General features: G+C 51.0%; 1 protein-coding gene across 2 annotated transcripts in view; it reads left to right on the forward strand.

Moving 5' to 3' along the window:
• TBC1D22A (TBC1 domain family member 22A) overlaps window positions 1–20,948 on the forward strand; it is a 451,059-nt gene that overhangs the window by 325,279 nt on the left and 104,832 nt on the right. For both annotated transcript variants that reach the window (XM_049884681.1, XM_049884682.1), the window contains exon 11: window positions 18,999–19,126. In XM_049884681.1, the coding sequence (XP_049740638.1) occupies window positions 18,999–19,126 (128 nt within the window). The remainder of the gene's footprint in view (window positions 1–18,998; window positions 19,127–20,948) is intronic.

Below are 20,948 nucleotides of genomic sequence, written 5' to 3' on the forward strand. Positions count from 1 at the left end.
TTAAAGACCAGAATGGAAAAGTTCATAGTCCTGGGCGATGGGTAGAAAACTTGGAAGTGTTTTGCCATAGGAGTGGCGGTATGTTAACCTTAAGCTAAACGTCACTCTTTTCCCAAACTTAAAGACCTAAAAGGATCAAACTGTTCCCAAGTGACTTAATCACATCCCAGTAAAAAGTTCAAAAATATTCATAAGAATACGAAAATATCAAGTACCCAACAAGGAAAAACTCACAATGTCTACCATCCAATAAAAAATTAACATGCATGCAAAGAAACAAGAAAATAGTCACATAACGAGGACAAAAATCAATCAATCAAAACTGACCTGGAAAGGGCACACAAATGTAGTAGAAAAGGACATTAAAACAGTTACTATAACTGTACTCCATACGTTCAAGAATCTAGCAGAAATATTGACTATGTTAAGTAGAGACATGGAAGATGTAAAAATGACCAAAATAGAACTTGTAGAGATGGAAGCTACAATGTTTTACATGAAAAATACACTGGATGGGATTACGACAGATCAGACATTGCAGAAGTTATGATAGCAATAGAAACTACCCATAATGAAAGACACAGAGAAAAAGAATTAAAAAAAAAATGAACACAGTATTAACTGTGAGACAGTTTAGGCAGCCTAATATATGTGTAATTAGTGTTCGGGGGCGGGGGGCGGAGGTGTGGCAGGAAAAATATTGAAAGAAATAACAACCAAAAAAAAAATTAAGGAAACTATAAACCCACAGAAGCAAGCTCAAGAAATGCCAAGCACAAAAAACATGAAAAACTGGGCCGAGGCATATCAAAATCAAATTGCTTAAAACCACTAATAAAGAGAAAATATTAGGGGCCAGAACTGATAACTACATGAAAGATAGAATCACATTTTATTATTATTTAAATCTCTTTAAAAACATTTAAGTGCTTTAAGCAAAAATAAAAGGAGCCCTGATGGCACAACCGTTAAATGCTCAGCTGATAACCAAAAGTTTGACAGTTCGAACCCACCCAGTGCCTCTGTGGGAGAAAAGACCTGGCACTCTGCTCCCATAAAGATTACAGACTAGAAAACCCTATGGGACAGTTCTGCTTTGTCACTTGGACTAGCTATGATCGAAATCGATTTGACGGCACCTAACACCAACACAAAATTCCTAGCAACGTATTGTGGGTTTTATAACATATGTAGAAATACGGTGATGACAGACAAAGCACAAAGCCTGAGAGGGAAGATGGAAGAAGGCTCTTGTAAGGTTGTTATATTGTATATGAGGTAGAATCATATTATTTTAAGATAATTGAAGATAGATGTAAAAGTCCATAACAGAATTTTAGTAAGTAAAATCCAACAGTGTATAAAAAGGGCAATACGTCACAGTGATGTGTTCTTTATCCCTAGAATGCAAGGTTGACTTAAGAGTTGAAAATCCATGTAATTCATTATATTAACAGATAAAAAAAGAAAAAAAACTTACAAGATTATTTTAATAGATACAGGTCAAGCATTTTATTAAGTCCGACATCTATCCCTGATAAAAAGTCTTAGTAAACTAGGAATAGAAAGGAATTTCCTAAGCTGAAAAAGGACACCTAAAAAAAAACCTCATGGATCATGTTGTAAAAGTGAATGCCTTCTCCCCAAGATCAGGGACATAGAAAATGTCCCTTCTTGCCACTTCTGTTCAGCATAAAGACTGGAGGTTCTAGCCAGTGCAGTAGGACAAGAAAAATAAATACTTGGCATTCAGACTGAAAAAGAAGAATTAAATCTGTCTTTATTTACAGGGAACATGACCATCTTTTTTTGAAAGTCTGATGAAATCTGCAATAAAGCTACTAGAATTAATAAGAGATCTTATTTAGCAAGTTGCAGTATACAAAATATATTTGTATATTGGTTATGCGGTGTGCCTGACCCAAGCCTTGGTGTTTTCAATCACCTTGTATGCCTGTGAAAGCTGGGCAATGAATAAGGAAGGCTGAAGAATTGACACCTTCGAATTGTGCTGTTGGTGAAGAATATTGAATATACAGTGGACTGCTAAAAGAGTGAACAAATCTGTCTTAGAAGAAGTACAACCAGAATGTTCCTTAGAAGCAAAGATGGCGAGACTACATCTCACATACTTTAGACATGTTATCAGGAGGGATCAGTCCTTGGAGAAGGACATCATGCTTGATAAAGTAGAGGGTCAGCAAAAAAGGGGAAGACCCTCAGAGAGAGAGATTGACACAGTGGCTGCAACAATAAGCTCAAGCATAAAACAATTTCAAGGATGGCGCAGGACCAGGCTGTGTTTCCTTCTGTTGTACGTAGGGTTGCTTTGAGTCGGAATTGACTCGGCAGCACCTAACAAGAAGAAGTCATGCAAAAGTAGGACAAAATAAGCAATGCAATTTATAATCACATCAAAAAATATGAACTATTTAAGATCTGATAAAAGGTGTAATAGTCTTGTACGCCGAAAGCTACAAAACATAGTTCAAAGAAGCCAAAGAGGACCTGAGTATGTGGAGAGGAATACCATGTTCGTGGGTCAAAAGATTCAAAATTGTTAAGCTCTAAATTCTTCCCACATTGATCTATCAGTCAAAGTCGCAGCAGGCAAGCTGATTCTTAAATTCGCAGAGAAGTATGGAAAGGACCTAGAATAGCCAAAACAACTTTAAAAAGATGTACAAAGTTGGAGGACTGTCGGTACCTGATTTCAAGAATTATAAAGTTTCATAAACCGAGACAAGGTGGCGTTGGCATCAGGAGAGACAGACAGATCAGTGGAGCAGAAGAGAGAGTTCAAACATGGAACCACACATGTATGCACGGTTGGTCTTCCAGAACAGCACAGAGGCAGCTCGGCAGCAGGAGGGTAGGGTTTTTTGTTTGCTTTTTTTTTTTTTCCCCAACAAATGCTGTAGTTACAATTGGATATTCATATGCAAAAAAAAAAAAAAAAAAGAATTGGATTCATGCCTTGTATCATATATTATAAAATTAACTCAAAATTAATCATAGACTTAAGTGTAAAATCTAAAATTGTTAAATCTCTACAAGGAAACAAAAGAAAATCTGTGATCATGAGTTTGGCAAAAATTCCTTAACCAAACCCATTTTCATCGAGTCGAGTCTGACTCATAGCGACCCTACAGGACAGAGTAGATCTGCCCCATAGAGTTTCCAAGGAGCGCCTCGTGGATTTGAACTGCTGATTTTTTAGTTAGCAGCCATAGCTCTTAACCACTATGCCACCAGGGTTTCCAGTATTTCTTAGAAGTTAGCAAGAAATTTGTAAATTGAACTTCATCAAAGTTAAAAGCTTATCTTCAAATGGCACTCGTTGTTAGGTGCCATCGAGTTGGTTCTGACTTACAGCCACCTGATGTACAACAAAACGAAACACTGCCCGGTCCTGCGCCACCCTCACAATCACTGTTAGGCTTGAGCCCATCGTTGCAGCCACTGCGTCAGTCCATCTCATTGAGGGTCTTCCTCTTTTTAGCTGACCCTCTACTTTACCAAGCGTGATGTCCTTCTCCAGGGACTGAGCCCTCCTCATAACACGTCCAAAGTACGTGAGACAGCGACGTCTTGCCATCCTCATTTTTAAGGAGCAATTTGGCTGTACTCCTTCAGCCAGATTTGTTTATTCTTCTGGCAGTCCATGGCATATTCAATATTCTTTGTCAACAAATGGCACTATTAAGATAATAAAAAGACAAGCCACAGACTGGAGAAAATATTTATTTATTATATATCTCGTTAATGAACATATAAAGAACTCTCAAAACTGAAGATAATTTCATAAACAGCTGCAGCAGTACATCAACAGGGAACTGCCAGAAATTCAGGCTGGTTTCAGAAGAGGACGTGGAACCAGGGATATCATTGCTGATGTCAGATGGATCCTGGCTGAAAGCAGAGAATACCAGAAAGGTGTTTACCTGTGTTTTATTGACTATGAAAAGGCGTTCAGCTGTGTGGATCATAACAAATTGTGGATAATATTGTGAAGAACGGGAACTCCAGAACACTTAATTGTGCTCAGGAGGGACCTGTACATAGATCAAGAGGCAGTCATTTGAACAGAACAAGGGGATATTGCGTGGTATAAAGTCAGGAAAGGTGTGCGTCAGGGTTGTATCCTTTCACCATACTTAATTCAGCCTATATACTGAGCAAATGTGAGAAGCTGGACTATATGAAGAAGAACGGGGCATCAGGATTGGAGGAAGGCTCATTGACAACCTGTGTTATGCACATGACAGCGTTGCTTGCTGAAAGTGAAGACTTGAAGCACTTACTGACAGGAAATTAAACAACACATTGCATTGGACACATCTGCTGCAAAAGTCCTCTTTAGTTTTAAAAAGCGAAGATGTCACTTTGAGGGCCCAAGCCATGGTGTTTTCAGTAGCATCATGTGCATGCAAAAACTGGACAACGAATAAGGAAGGCCTAAGAAGACTGACGCTTTTGGGTTGTGGTGTTGGTGAAGTATATTGAATATACCATGAACTGCCAAAAGAATGAACAAATCTGTCCTGGAAAAAGTACAACCAGAGTGCTCCTTAGAAGCAAGGGTCACGAGACTTTGTCTCACATACTTTGGACATGTTATCCGGAGGAACCAGTCCCTGGAGAAGGACATTATGCTTGATAAAGTGGAGGGTCAGCAAAAAAGAGGGAGACCCTCAATGAGATGGACTGACACAGTGGCTCAGCAGTAGGCTCAAGCATAACAACGACTGTGGGGATGGCGCAGGACCGGGCGGTGTTTCCTTCTGTTGTATGTAGAGTTGCTATGAGTTGGAACTGACTCGACGGCACCTAACAGTAACAAGAGCAAAACTCAATAATAAGAAAACAATCCAGTAATTAAATGGGCAAAAGTTCTGAACAGCTACTTCACCAAAGAAAATAGTTGGATTGCCAATAAGCACGCTGTGGAAATACAAATTAAAACCAAAATGATTACAGCGGTACATTGCTGTTGGGATGGATGAATTATAAAGACTGATCATAACACGTGTTGATGAGGGGCTGGAGGAGCTGGAACTCCACCACACTGCTTATGACAATGAAAATTGGCACAACCGCTTTGGAACAGAGCTTGAGAGTTTCTTATATAATTTCAGCATTCAACTCGTAGGTTATTTACCCAAGAGAAAGAAAAGCACAGGTCCAGACAAAGACTGGTACATAAACGTTCATAGCAGCTTCGTTTGTAACAGCCAAAAACTTGTAAGAGCCCAGATTTCCATTAACAAAGATGTAAGCACATTGTGGTGTACCCGTACAACACGGTACTGCTCAGCAGTGAAAAGGAATGAACAACTGATACCTGTGACAACATGGAGGAATCTGAGAACGCTTACAGTGAGTGAAAAAGGCAGGAAAAAAATGCCCACAGTGTGTTATTCTGTTGACTTAAAATTCTAGCAAATGGGAACTAATGCATAGTGACAGAATGCAGAACCATTCTTGCCTCGGGATGGGGTTGGGAGGGATGTGGGAAGGAGGGGTTACCAAGGGGCGAGAGGAAATGTTGGAGGCCGACGCCTGAGTTCATCGTTTTGATTGTGATGGTGATTTCAGAGATGAGTATGTATGTCAAAGGTTATCTCATTATACTCTTTATATATATTCAGTTTATCGTGTCACTCCTTCCGCAGTAGAGCTCTTCACACCAGTTGAATTGGGACCCCGAGGAGGCAGCATTGAGCATTTGCCTCTCAATTCTGGCATGGGTATCCGCTAACGTAGGACCACCAAGTGAACTAACCTGAGATTTCTCCTCTGAGATCATGAATCCATCGTTATCAGGCCACCTTGAGTTAGGTTTTCTTTCCTGAAATCTAAACTCGTAGCCTCCTTGGCAGCCACGTCTTTCGTTGCTTTGTTTGTCTGTGTGTACAGCAATCTGTCATCAGATACCAAGTCAGTGCTGTTGTGCCCACCTGTCTTAGTGACGGTGACCCAACAGCATGGCCCCTTCTCTCCAGCTGGGAAGCTTGGGCTGGAGAAAGCCCAGTGAGTAGAGTACTGTCTTGGAGAAAGGTCAGCAAGAGGGCCCTATTCAGCGGGCTGGGGGCCCAAGGACCCTCACAGAGAGCTTCCTGCCACCCAGCTTTCTCGGCCTGACAGGGCTGCAGGGCCTCCGGAGCCAAGGCTGAGGGGTGCCCACTGCCTGGCCACACTGCAGCCAAGTTCTGCACTCCTCACCAGCTCCTTTCCTCACTGTGGCCTCACCAGGAGCATATGTGACCGTGTTGCACAGAACCTTCGAGGCCACTCGTCAGTGTCTGACTCACCTCCCTCTTCTGGAGCCACTGGACTCAGTGTGTGTGTGGCTGAGAGCCATCCTTGCCAAGGTTACTGGTGCCCTCGGTATCCCCTGAGCTGTGGGCACCTGGGAAGCAGATTTGTAACCTTTTGTAATAAATCACAGATGTCGCCGCTTCCTCCGAATGAAAACAGCTGTGGTTTGGGGGGAGGGGCCGCCGAGGTGCTCATGAACACATCTGTGAGTCAGCGTGATTTAATGCCTCCTCGCTTTGGTTCCATGTACTTCTAGCCAAAAAAAACACCCAAACCTGTTGCCATTTAGTGGGTCCTGACTCATAGCAACCCTATAGGACAGAGTACAATACCTAGTATTTTAGATTGTTACTGTCAAAAACCAGGCCTTATCACCTCTCTGGAGATGAGAAGATGGTGTGTCACCATGTCAGGTAAACACTCCTCACTGCCTGCCGGGGCCTTCATTCCGTCCTGAGCACCCATCCACGGAAGGGTCCTGAGAGGGCAGCGTCCCTGAGGCAGGCGTGTCTGGTGGGCCCTGTCCCAGGGTTACACTGGCCCCCTCTGGGCCCCTCCCACTGGGCCTTCTGAGCTTGACTTCACCCCCACCTTTGTGTCAAGAGTGTAGAAGGGGGCCATCTCACGGCCTGCCCTTGATGCTAAAATCGGCCCTGGAGAATTTATTCTGGGAGAATTTACTTCCAGCTTGGACTCTGCCCAATATGCCAGGACCTCATAGCAGGACCCTGCAGCAGCTGCCAGTAGTCTTCAGAGTTGGCCCACAGCTGCCTCCAGAATCGCTGCAGGAAGGGCCACCACCAGTGTTTCAGGTCGCAGGTACAGTTCTAGGAGGTAGCCCTGTAGTTCTCAGCTCTACCAGTGCCTCCTGGGTGGCTCGGGGAGAGGTGGGCACCACGTGGTTCTCAGCTCTGTGTGTGCCTCCTGGGTGGCTCGGGGAGAGGCAGGCACTGCGTGGAAGATGAGGCGGGGATGAAATCAACTTCCTCCAGTCTGTCCAGTCAGCCCAGTGAGCTGCTGGGATTCTGGGCGCCTTGGTGCATGACAGGCTGAGCTTGTTTTTGCAAGGACGGGGCTGAGGGGCTGGGATTTCTCTCTTTATGCCCTCAGCACATCCTGAGATGGTGTTTGCAGATTAAAATTTTCTACATAAATCTCAGTTGCTATTGATTTCCATTATAACTGTGAAGGGAAAACGCATCGTGAGGGTGCCATAATGACTGTTACTGAAATGCAGGAGTGTGGTTTTAGAGGGAAAAAAGTATTCTGAGGAAGTACCTTGTGTACAGAGATGCCGCGAACGTCCATCAAGAGGAGAACGTCTGTGTACCTCAGATTTTTCTAGGCCAAATCGTGCTAAAGATGTGTCAACAATCCAGCCTGTGCCTTAGGCCTCGCTCAAGTGCCATCTTCACTACATTCTGGCCTGATAGATGCTTAACTGACCTCAGGCCTTCCTGGAATCCCACCCATCTGCCCTGAACAGTGTGCTGGGCTCCCTCTGATTGGCTGCTTTGTTGGCTCCCATCCTGGTCATAACAGGTGTTGCACACTGGGTTGGGAACCAGAGGCTGCATCTTCCCCTGGCTTACCTGGCCCAGCCCAGCCCCTGGTCCAGAGCGTTATCTCCCTCCCCTGGTTCACTGATGTGTCATTTCTTCCATCCTCCGGTACCTTGGCTGCTGCGTCTTGCTGCTGTCTGTGCTCTGATGGTTGGGAAGGGGCATTCTGGAGGGCCTGCCCACCGAGGCCTCAGGTGGAAGGGATCAGGCCACGGGATGGCTTACTGGGGTGGCCAAGAGGTGGGCATGCCTGCTTGTCTGGTGGACACAGTGGTGCTGTGGACAGCGCCTTAAACGTGGCCGGCGCCTCTCCTTCCTGCATTTTTGGTCTGGCACCCATGACGGGGGTGGTGGTGGGGAGGCACTGCTGAGTGTCACTGCATGGTGGCTGTGTGCCAGGAACTCCCCTTGCCAGACTCTAACCCCGCAATCGCCCTGTGAGGCAGCTGTTGCTCTCCCAATTTGGGGGGAGGATCTGGAGGTACTGAGAGCTTAGAGGACTTTCCAGAAGCTGCCCTGGAATTTGGCCCTGGGCTCGCTGGCACTGATCTGAGACCTCTCCATGGCTCACTGATGCCTGTGACACAGGGAGAGGACAGGCCGGTGACCCAGACTGATTCTGGGCCTGCACTCAACTCCTGCGCTCCACTTGCAGGTGGCCTGGTGTCTGCTTGGTAGGGACCTCCAGTGTGTGCGCTGGGCCTGGAGAGCAAAATTCTGCTTGACCCTTGACCCCCCTCTCCCTCTGCCCCTGCCCAGTCAAGCCCTCTACCCCCTTGGGGGCTCCATGGAGCCACTGTGCAGCCCTGGCCCCACACTGAAGCCCTCTGTCCCATTGGAGCTCCCATAGAGCCACAGTGCAGCCCTGGCCCTATGCTTAGGCCCTCTGTCCTCTTGAATCCTCCGCAGAGCCAAGTGCAGTCCTGGCCCCATGCTCTGTCTGCAGCTGTGAGCCCTGGATTGGTGCCTCAGAGCTGGGCATGCACTGGATCTGCTGTCTAGCTTCCTCCACTTTGTTCCGTTTTCCTGCCCTCCCTTGGCATGGCCTTGGGCCTTGGTTCTCCAGCTGGTGGGTACAGGTGGGCCCAGCCTCTGTTTGGGACCTGCTGTTTTCCAAGCTACTTATTGTTAACATAAACCAAACCCTGCAAACGAGCAGGGCTGAGCAGAGAAGGCGGGGCTGCTCGGCTAGAAGAGGCCTCTGTTCACTATCAATGGCTCTTACTTTTGTTCTTTTTTTCCTCCCTTTTAACTGATTAGAGAATTGAAATCTTTCCCCCAAATCAAAGCTTATTCATGCCTCGCCCAGGAAAAATGTGATGTATCCACGTCTGGCCTCAGCTTTGTGGAGGGTTTGAAAGGTTGTCTTTGTCAGGTGTCTGAGTGTGAGCAATTATGCTCACTCTTTGGGGAGATAAATCTAAGTGGTGTCTGGCCCTGCATAAACAGTGTGTGCGCTTTTGTGGAGAGTGAATGGCATACATGTTTTTTTTTCCTTTTTAGTATAAATCCTGGGACACAGTGTGTTTGCATAATTTATTTTTACTTTTAATCAGAAAGACAGGAGGTTTCAGCAGAATTTTCAGTCTGTAGATCTGCTGTCTAAAGTGCTGAGGAGAGTGTTTGGCAAACATGGCGGTGGTTTCTTCTGCCTCCCAACACGACCAGCATCTTTCTGGTGACGTTATGACGATAGCATTGCCCTCACCTGCCACCAAAGGGCTGGACGGAAAGGTCTCTTCAGCCTGAAAGATGACAATAATTTCGTCTCCCTGCTCATTCATCATATGCACGCTCTCAGTTCCAGTGGAATGGAAATTTCGAATTCAGAATTACTGTGAACCAAATCACCTTTATCAGTGCAAGACCATCTGCTCACAATTACTTATAAAGTAGGAAAAATGAAGCTTTTCAGGATATGCATTTGCAGTTCTGATGTATACAAATTGAAAGTAATGCTGAGAGTTTAGGAGTCCATTTCTCACCACGTTTGGTGAGGGAGTCAGCCACGCCAGAAATTCATTATGCAGATGAGAAGGCAGAGGAGAAACTGGCGGCCATGCCATCACTCTTCATTACTTCCTTCCAGAGAAACCAAGCCACCACTGAAAGATGGCCGCCTCCTCCAGGCAAAGAAGGACCGCTGGCCAGTGGGCTCTAGGTGAGATGTCCACTGGTCACAGGACACAGCTGGTTAGCCTGACCACATGGTGGGGCTGCCTAATGGAGTGTTTGCCACGAAGTACAGAGTGCCCAGTACTCCGCCACAGCTGCGTGCTGACCTGTGTTGGTGGCTCCCATTACCCCCAGATGGGTGCCAACATTGCTCTGCTAGTTCCTGTCAGGAGTTCATGGGTATAAGACCAAACACCCGAGACACGTTCATCAGCTTTGATGAAACATAGAGCTCTTGTTGGAAATAGAACGTACCATCTCAATAATTCCTACGGACGTGATTCAGGACATTGATTACATCAAGTCATACAGCCATTCTCAATGTCCTTTTCCAAATCACTCCACCACCATTAACATAAACTCAGTGCCCCCTAAGCAACAACTTCCCATTACCCCCTCATTCCCATGCCTGGTTGTGTTTTTGTTGTTCGGTGCCGTGGAGCTGGTTCCGACTTGCAGTGACCCTGTGTACAACAGAACGAAATACTGCCCCGTCCTGTGCCATCCTCACAATGGCTGCTGTGCTTGAGCCCATTGTGCAGCCATCGTGTCAGTCCATCTCATGGAGGGTCTTCACTGATTCTGATGTTTTCAGGGTTCATCTATGTCGTGGCAAGTGTCAGGACTTCATTTCTCTCGATGGCTGAGTAATATTTGTATGTATTACCATATTTTGTTTATCCATTCATCTGTTGATGGCCATTTTGGTTGTTTCCACCTTTTGACTATTGTGAAAAGTGCTGCAGTGAACATTGGTGGACAAGTTTCTGTTTGCGTTCCAGCCTTCACTTCTGGTATATACCTAGGATTGGAATTGCTGGGTCATATGGTTGTTCTGTGTTCAACTTTTTGAGGACCTGCCAAACTGGTTTCATGGTGGCTGCACCATTTGAAAGATACAGCCTTTGAGGCTCCAGCTGGAATCTCCTTTTCTGTCTCTCCCACGAGGTGCTGAGCTCCTGGGGCAGGGACTATGCCCTGTCTTCCCAGAGGCTTTATTTCACAGGCAGCCCAGGTCCACAGAGCCCCCTCGGAATACTTGCTTAGTGAATGGATGCCTGGATGTCCTCTGGGGTTGGCTTTCTGGTGACTGGTTGTCACCGAGTGCTTTTCCAGATATGCTGTGAGGAGGCCACGCTGGGAGCTGATTGCCAGAGACACAGGGCTGGTCCACACCCTATCCTGGCCATCCACGCCCCATCCTGGCCGTGTGGGGTTGCTCTGAGAGCCCCGCACTGGGGGTGGGGCAGTCCTGGGTCCCATCGTGAGACCTCCTCTGCCTTGTTTGTGCCCCTGGATAGGTCATCTGACCTGCCTTACCCCATAGGCCAGGACAAGGGTCCCACAGGGTCACGGTGTGAAAGGCACGGCCACCTTCGAGGAGCTGCCAGGTGAGAGGTCAGTGCAGTCAGTTGGCAGTCATGCTCCAGCAGAATGAGCTTCCTCTCTGAGTCATCCCAGTGCCGTCGAGTCGATTCCAACTCATAGCGACCCCATAGGACAGGGTAGAACTGCCCCATAGGGTTTCCAAGGAGCGCCTGGAGGATTCGAACTGCCAACCCGTTGGTTAGCAGCCGTAACACTTAACCACTACGCCCTCTAAGGACCTGAGACAAAATCGCCTCAGTCAGAGTCACGTGGGGGGTGGGAGGGGCCCGAGGGGCTCCTGTGCCCTGCTGAGTCTGCGTCTGCCAGTGGGGCCTGGAAGTCGGCCTTGCAAGGGCCTCAGCGGGACCTGGCCTGAGCAGAGAAGGGTTAATTTTCACTGTGGGTAGTTAGGTCACGTCAATGGCAGATGCCCCGGAAATACGTGTTTGATCTTTCAAATCTGTTTGCTTGCCAGTTTCCTTTAGAAAGGTGTGGCACACCTCACAGGCACGTGTGGAATTGTTTATATTCCCAGTTCATAAATGACGACTTCCTTCTCAGATAGGCCGGTGGTGGCAAAGCTGGGCCTGGCAAGGGTGGCACGGCCATGTCTCTGTGCTGGGTCCTTGGCCAGGCTGCCTCCCCAACATTGGTCCTGCCCAGAGCTCTGTAAGAGTGTTGAGCCGTGGGCACTGTGTTGCTTGTTTAACAAATACGCACTGGACATTTCCATACACCGGACCTGGCGTTGTTGGGCTCTGGGACAGGCGAGCTCTCTGTCCTGGGGATGACTGGCCAGAAAGTCTTAAACTCACGTCCACCCGAGGTCCGGGTTATAGCTCCTCTGTCCATTGGACTCGTTGCCTCCTCAGCTAACAAACCGCCATGTGGGGCGAGCGAGAGATGGGTGAACGAATGTCCCAGAGGGCAACGCGCCAGGTGTTGTGGAAGCCCGTTAAAAGGTCACTGGAATCACCTTAGTAGAACCCCGATCAGATACTTAAAATGCCAAGGATCCCTCTGAGTCGTTGGCGTAGGTGGGTTCTGCCGCACAGTGCAATGAACTTGAGGAGTGGCGGCCAGCTGCCATGATGAGTGAGGCTCCTGGTGCTGACCCCAGGGCTGTTTTCTCCCAGAGCTGTGGCCCAACGTCCCTGTAGGGCCGCAGGCTGCAGTGTCCAGTGGAGCTAGGAGCACCTGACTTGGCATGTGGCTGCCCTCAGCATGGCGCCTTTGAAGCTGTAGATCTGGGAGCTCCCAGCTTCAGTGTCGGCCTCCTTGGGCACTTTGCTTTCAGGCCATGATTTTCTAATGCAGGGCTGGCTGACTCATCCCTCATAGCCAACTGCATCTTCCTGGCTGCTCAGTCCTCTTTTTCTGTGTGAAAGAGCCTTGTCCAGTGAACGCAGCCATTTTCTAAGCTGTGGCTTTTCAGGTGCTCATCCTATTTGAATTCCGCACTGACCAGCGTGCCCCATGTTAGTACCTGGGCCGCGGCCATGCTGGTGTCCTGCCTGTGGGGACAGGCTGGACAATGGGCCACCCCAGGGCCCTGGGAACCTGTCAGAGGTTTCATTATGTAGCTGTGGGTAATTTCAGGTTAGGATAATTTTTTACATTCTGTAGAAAGAGCACAATATCCATTGCATTGCTGGGAAACAAACCTCTCAGAATTGTTGAAATTGTTATGAAAAGGAAGTAGGGGAAGAGGACTGAAACCTGGGGTTTATATGTCTGTTCAGTGACATGTCTGCTCGCTGCATTCATTCATTTATCATCTAACAGGCGTATACTGAGCCCCTAGGAGTCCCTGGGTGACACAAATGTTTAAGTGCTCGGCTGCTAAACAAAAGGCAGGAGGCTCCAGTCCACCCAGAGGCACCTTGGAGGGAAGGCCCGCTGATGTACTGAAATATCAACCACTGAAAACCCTGTGGAGCACAGCTCTATTCTGACACAGAGGGTCGCCATGGGTGAGAATTGACTCCGTGGCAACTGGTGAAGCGTGTACCAGGGGCTGGGGAAATGGTGGCTCAGCTGTGGCCCCTGCCCTACCAGCTCCTGTCCACAGGGTGGATGCGGGCTTCAAGACAGCTGAGCCAGTGCTCGGTGATAAGTGCTTTAATGGAGGTGTTTACTGGGCTCAGGGGAGAGGGCTCCTGACAGCCTGGGAGTTTCCGAATGCTTTCTAGGTCGCTTAACATGAGTAGCACTTCCCGGGCCGGGGCAGGGAGGAGGCCAGATCCCAGGTAGAAGGCGCCACGTGAGCCGACGCCTGGGGGCATGGAAGAGCATTTGAGGTTTGAGATGTGGTGGCCATCACCAGCCACCTGGTGCCACCTGCAGAGTGAAGGCTGAGAAGGGAGGCAGGCTCTGGTTTCCTTTCTGGGGCAGTTCAACTGTACTCTGGGCCAGTGTTTGTCAAATTGTGGGCCATCTATGCAGACCCTCAAGGCGTCTTGTGGTGAAACACCCCATGACTTAGGTACCGCTGAGCCGAGGGCTGGGCAACGCAGCAGAGTGTTGCTCCCTTTCTGTCCCCTTTGTACTTCTAAATCAAAAAGTGTGCTGTTAAATTCTGAGGACTGCTGCCGACAAGGCCCCCAGCTCGCACCATGCCCCTCACTGCACTTGCTCGTCAGCTTGCCCCACTACAGCAAGTGGTGGCGTTTGTGGTAGTGAGAGAAAGCTGCTTTTTAAAATGAGCGTATGCAATATATGTCGGTCAGAAGAAAACTGTAGAGTATAGGGCGTTACCTCTGGGTCACACCCCAGCCCACCCTCCATTGGGCCCCTGTACCACAGACTTCCCGTGCGACAGGGCTGAACCCCCTCGGGCCCCTGTACCATGGACTTCCTGTGTGACAGGGCTGAACCCCCTCGGGCCCCTGTACCACAGACTTCCTGTGTGACAGGCCTGAACCCCCTCAGGCCCCTGTACCATGGACTTCCTGTGTGACAGGGCTGAACCCCCTCGGGCCCCTGAACCACAGACTTCCTGTACAACAGGCCTGAACCCCCTCGGGCCCCTGTACCATGGACTTCCCGTGCGACAGGGCTGAACCCCCTCAGGCCCCTGTACCATGGACTTCCTGTGTGACAGGCCTGAACCCCCTCAGGCCCCTGTACCACAGACTTCCCGTGCGACAGGGCTGAACCCCCTCAGGCCCCTGTACCATGGACTTCCTGTGTGACAGGCCTGAACCCCCTCGGGCCCCTGTACCACAGACTTCCTGTACAACAGGCCTGAACCCCCTCGGGCTCCTGTACCACGGACTTCCCGTGCGACAGGGCTGAACCCCCTCGGGCCCCTGTACCACAGACTTCCTGTGTGACAGGCCTGAACCCCCTCGGGCCCCTGTACCACAGACTTCCTGTACAACAGGCCTGAACCCCCTCGGGCCCCTGTACCATGGACTTCCCGTGCGACAGGGCTGAACCCCCTCAGGCCCCTGTACCATGGACTTCCTGTGTGACAGGCCTGAACCCCCTCAGGCCCCTGTACCACAGACTTCCCGTGCGACAGGGCTGAACCCCCTCAGGCCCCTGTACCATGGACTTCCTGTGTGACAGGCCTGAACCCCCTCAGGCCCCTGTACCACAGACTTCCCGTGCGACAGGGCTGAACCCCCTCAGGCCCCTGTACCATGGACTTCCTGTGTGACAGGCCTGAACCCCCTCAGGCCCCTGTACCACAGACTTCCTGTACAACAGGCCTGAACCCCCTCGGGCCCCTGTACCACAGACTTCCTGTACAACAGGCCTGAACCCCCTCGGGCTCCTGTACCACGTACTTCCCGTGCGACAGGGCTGAACCCCCTCGGGCCCCTGTACCACAGACTTCCTGTGTGACAGGCCTGAACCCCCTCGGGCCCCTGTACCACAGACTTCCTGTGTGACAGGGCTGAACCCCCTCAGGCCCCTGTACCACAGACTTCCTGTACAACAGGCCTGAACCCCCTCGGGCTCCTGTACCACGGACTTCCCGTGCGACAGGGCTGAACCCCCTCGGGCCCCTGTACCACAGACTTCCTGTGTGACAGGCCTGAACCCCCTCGGGCCCCTGTACCACAGACTTCCTGTGTGACAGGGCTGAACCCCCTCAGGCCCCTGTACCACAGACTTCCTGTACAACAGGCCTGAACCCCCTCGGGCTCCTGTACCACAGACTTCCCGTGCGACAGGGCTGAACCCCCTCGGGCCCCTGTACCACAGACTTCCTGTGTGACAGGCCTGAACCCCCTCGGGCCCCTGTACCACAGACTTCCTGTGTGACAGGCCTGAACCCCCTTGGGCCCCTGTGCCAGGGACTTCCTGTGCAACAGGCCTGAACCCCCTCGGGCCCCTGTGCCGTGGACTTCCTGTGCGACAGGCCTGAACCCCCTCGGGCCCCTTCTGTGCGACAGGCCTGAACCCCCTCGCGCCCCTGTACCATGTGAACTTCCCGTGCGATAGGCCTGAACCCCTTCGGACCCCTGTGCTGTGGACTTCCCGCGCGACAGGCATGAACCCTCTCTTCCTTCAGGACTGGAAGTCCGTCTGGGTGCTGGTTTCTTGTGAGATTGCCCCTTTGAGGGAGTGTTCTGACGACCTCCTATTTCACCCTGCCAGTGAGGAAGGGTTCCCTCGCAGCACACATGACACCCAGGCCTGCACAGATGGGGTGGCAGCAATTTACTCATCATATGTGCTCACAGCCTGAGGAGGAGACTTCGCACCCACAGGGCCACACAGTGGCGTGCTTGGGAACATTGAACAGGGGCTGTGGGAGGCAGGCTTTGTAGTGACAAGAGGGTGGGGTGCCCTCTGGGCCCCCAGGAGGATGTGATGGGCTGGTGTGAATAATTTCACAAGCTGCCAGGTCAGGCTGGGGGAGGGGATGGGGGTGCAGTTGCTCCCGCTGATAGGGAAGTAGCGGGTGGGGAGTCTTGTCCACTGGGCGGGGCATATCTGGCGAGGGCAGGGACTCACAGCGAGACCCTGGAGGCCAACGAGGTTCAACAATGTCGGGGAGCACTTGAGATTTTTAGGTCTTGCAATGCAGGGATCACAACTTTCATCCTGTCACATAACCTTCTCTGGTCCCCAAGGCTAGCTACAGAAGGATCACCTGGGAACTTGTGAGAAACACAGGTTCCCTGTCCCCTGCCGAGTTTGAGGCCCAGGCTCCTCACAGTCTGCCTGTCCCCTCACAGAGCGTTTGAGGTGGGAGATGAGTCCTCGTCCGTGGCTGGGAGCTTTGGAAGGTGGTACTTAAAGGGGTCCAGTGCAGAGAGGAAATTCCACCAAAATTCTAGGTTTTCTTGTAAAAGCTAATGAGGGTAATTGACTTTAGGCCATTGTACATATTCGGTTTGGTTTTAGGAGACACACTTTTAGGTTGCCCTGGGTAATCTGTTCTTACCACCCCACCATGGCCTATTTGCTCTCAGCTGACTAGCACGGGTACCACCGCGTTTCCTGATTTATGACAAGCCCCCACATTCTCAGCTGCTCCTCACACAAGATGTTCTACTCCTTGAGCTTTTACGAGGAAAACAGAGAGAAAGAGATGGGATTTGGTAGTGTAGACACGCAGAATTTCACTGATATTTCGTGCATGGCCATACGCCAGGATGTCTGAATAAAGCAAAACCAAACCCAAACAGAAACAAAGCACCCCTCCCCTGTCATGCACTTGTCCCTTCAGGGAGAGGAGCCCAGAGAATTCTAATGGGCTTTCCCATTAAGTCCATCAGAGCTGAGTATCGGGGTGAGCAGACGCCAGCACAAACTGTACCGTGGCTCGGGCCCTCCTGTCCATGGCTGGTGCCCTCCCATCATGCCCCAGCCCCACCTGCCTCCTGGGCCTGGGCTGTGCCCTGGGCTGTGCCTGCCTCTGCTCGCCTCAGCCCCTGGGTTCCCGTGGGTGTGTTACTGCAGAGCAGCACATGGTGGTCAGGCCTTCATGCCTCTGGGGTCCTGGCTGCTTGCTGCCCGAGTTCCATCAGGCTCCAGGAAGCATGACTGTGGGACATAAGTGAGGTGGTCACCTCCTCCCTGGGTATCGGTCTCCTAGGGTTAGATTCCACTGTTCTCGTCCCCGCCATGTGCTTGTTCACCATCTGTCTTGTTTGCACTGACCGTGTATTGCTGTATCTACTCCACAGCGATAACAGGGGTCTTGTCCCCTGCCCACCCCCACTGCATGCACACCTACACCTGGCCCCACAGGTGTGTAGCCCCAGCCTGCTGAGTGGGGGTTGCCAAGGAGTGTTGTTCTGGTCAGCTAAGGACAGTGATAGTTTGGGGGAAGGGGTGACAGTGAGGAACAGTCAGTGGGAACCAGACTAAACCCAACAAAGCCTCCTCGTACCCTGGAGGAGAGAGTGTCTCTCTGGTACTGGGTCTTGAAGCCCAGCCAGACTCCTGGCAAAGGTGCACATCTTACAGACGAGGGATGATGGCAGGACGGATTCTCCAGCGCGCTCCGCCCCCCAACTTCTTGCTAAGGGAGGTGTGCATAGGGGGTGGGGTCAAAGAAATCATGAGAGCAGAAAGAGGGCTCTTTGCAATACTTGGATGGGCCCTGATTTTTTAACAAATCATTATGGGAAAGTCCTGATTTATGATCTGGTGGGTTAGACAGCCCCTGCTTGTTTTTACGAAATTGTGTCCACATTTCCTAGGCACCTTCGTGGAACTCCATAGGGCAGGTGCTCCGTGGGGCAGGCGTTCCATGAGGCGGGCACTCTGTGGGGCAGGAGCTCCACTGGGTGGGCTAGGGCACGGTCATCCTGTGCTTCCTGCAGCTACATTTCCCAGATCCCACTGACCTTGGAGCGTCCCGCCACCCCTAATCCTGTCTTTATGGGGTGTCGGCAGAGAGGCCTGAGACAGGGATTCAGGGATCTTAAACCGTTGAGTAGCTACCCATTGCTGCTTGGTGAGAAAGAAAGATTTTGTGGCTAATGTGAGATGGCTCTGGGGAAATGACGGCTGGTAGAGCCTGTACTTTTCAGAGGCCCAGCTGTCTTCATGGAAGCCCCCAGGCCTAGAATCCAGAGGCACCCGCCCCTGGTCTAGGGACATGCCCAGTCACTCACTGTGCAGTTGGGTCCGGAGTGGGTGAACATTTCCTGGGCAAGGTGGAAGTCAGCCTTGGGAGCTGGTCCACTCGTCACCTCCTTTCTCCCTGTATCTGCCCGGGCTGGGGGAAGGAGCTCGGCCTGTGGAACCAGACAGGTGTGGGTGCCAACTGAGCCCCCATGGGGCACCTTTCAGTGCCAGTGTTCTCATCTGTAAGATGGGAATGGCCCTTGCCTTACTTGGCCGTGGGGCGTGAAGCAGCCCAGATGTGGCGTGGCACGGGAGACTTGGTAGCTGCAACTACCATCATCATTGTCAGCATTCTTTTTCCTTAAGAGGTCTGGAACTTGCAGTCTTCCAGTTAACAGAAATGAGTTGCTCCTTAGAAGGCATGGCCTGGGGCTCCCTGGTGGCTGGAGAGGGTGCTGAGGCAGGCTCGGGGATGGGACCGGCTGGCACAGCTCCAGAGCCCCTGACAGCCTGGGCCTTATTTGTTTCCTGCAGAACAAGTGCACCGGCACCTGGAGCAGCACGAGGTGAAGTACCTGCAGTTCGCCTTCCGCTGGATGAACAACCTGCTGATGCGGGAGCTGCCCCTGCGCTGCACCGTCCGCCTGTGGGACACCTACCAGGTGAGCTCCACGCCCTCCTGGGGGCCGCCGAGGTGCCAGGTTAGCTCACGGTGTCCACGTGGGCAGCATCCAAGCAGTGTGGTCAGTGATATGCTAAGTCCAGTGTGAGTCCCAGCTGTTTGCCAGGGAAGCTCACACGCAGGCCTCACCCTCCTCTGTGTCTTGAGCTACTTTAATAAAGATTTTTTAAAAATTACTGGCAGACTCAGTACAAGATGAAAGGTTCTCCCCTCCACCAGTTTTGATGGAATTCATTTCTTCCGGAGATTGAGTTTTCTGGAACAAGCCACCTTTTTTCCCTAGAGTGTTCTGTTGCTTATTCTAGTGCCTTTTCATCTTGTTGGAGATGTTTGCTAAAGCTGCTGCTGTGCTGGGGGAGGGTGTCCGCCAGCCTGCATCATAAGTTGCAAATAGCAGACACCATTATGTGGGATTAGGAAAGAAATCTCCACAGAGCCCTAAAGAACCAGGCAGCCGGCTTCCCTACTCAAGCTTCAGGGCAGCCTCTTCCTTCGGCGAGCTCACAGTCCCCTGCCAGGGGCTTTGGAAACGTGGTGCTGCCTGTGCAGATTGGTGCTGGGGGTGGGCTTGGGCGGACCGTGTAGGGGAGCCCCACGCCAGGGCCTTTCTGTAAGGCAGTGTAAGTCCCCGATGCGGGGCTGGGCTCTAGCATCAGAGCCTTGTGCTTGAACAGCGCTGAAGACAGTAGCAGAAGACTGGGGACCTTGGAATGGCCAGAGAGGACCTGGTCGTCTTTCTGGTCAACCACTGTGCCACTTGGGACCCTCCCCTCTCCTTCCACAAAAGGATGGTTGGTCTGCGTGATGCTTTCCTCCCACAGGACAGGGCGTGCTGACTGCTGCCCGTGCCCACGGCTGCTTATTCTGAGCATGGCTTACTGGAGCCTTTTGGAGCCCGAGCTGAGAACCCACGGGGTGTGGCAGTTGCGGCTCTGCTATCCTATGGGGCGTGGCTGTGCTGTGGCTCTGCAGTCCTGTGGGGCGTGGCTGTCCTGAGGGGGCGTGGCTGTCCTGAGGGGGTGTGGCTGTCCTGTGGCTCTGCAGTCCTGTGGGGCGTGGCTGTGCTGGGGGTGTGGCTGTGCTGGGGGGCGTGGCTGTGCTGGGGGGCGTGGCTGTGCTGGGGGCACGGCTTGCTGGGGGCTTAGTTGTGCTGTGGCTCTGCTGTGCTGTGGGCGTGGCTGTGCTGGGGGGCGTGGCAGTGCTGGGGGGCGTGGCTGTGCAGTGACTCTGGTGTCCTGCATGTCAGCCTTGCCTTTCTGTTCTTTAGCCTGTGTATCCAGTGGTGCTCACTACAGACATTACTGCTCACCTCTAGGTTGGCATCTGGACCCCCTCTTTGGTTTTAGTTTTCTATGTACGTGGCAGCTACAGAATTCCTGGCCAGTAACCGTTGCTGGGACATAAAGCTTCACCCTGGACAGACTGGCTCAAGCAGCTGTCAGTCTGGTGCTATTGATTGGTTTTTTGTTGCATTCCAGGCAGCAAATTTTAATATCCCTTAAATCGCAGACGCTCTCCCTCTCGTGATTGGTTAGGCTGCTCTAAGACCCAGGCACTCATTAGACACAGAGTTCCCTGTAACGCTGTCCGCATTAAGGATAAGTTAGGTGTTGAGGCGAGTGCATTTTGAGGAGCCAGAAAATGAATCTGCTTGTTGCTAGTCCTGCACCACTTCGCTAAAACTCCTAATAGGTATTAAAACTTGAAGCACAATTGCAGCATCTTTATTGAGTGAACTTCCCCAAAATTAAATTTTGTCATGAATTGACTCATTTGCGCCGTGGACTCATTCCTGAACTGAC

This window comes from Elephas maximus, chromosome 4 (assembly GCF_024166365.1).
Source record: "Elephas maximus indicus isolate mEleMax1 chromosome 4, mEleMax1 primary haplotype, whole genome shotgun sequence".
NCBI classification, from domain to species: domain Eukaryota; kingdom Metazoa; phylum Chordata; class Mammalia; order Proboscidea; family Elephantidae; genus Elephas; species Elephas maximus.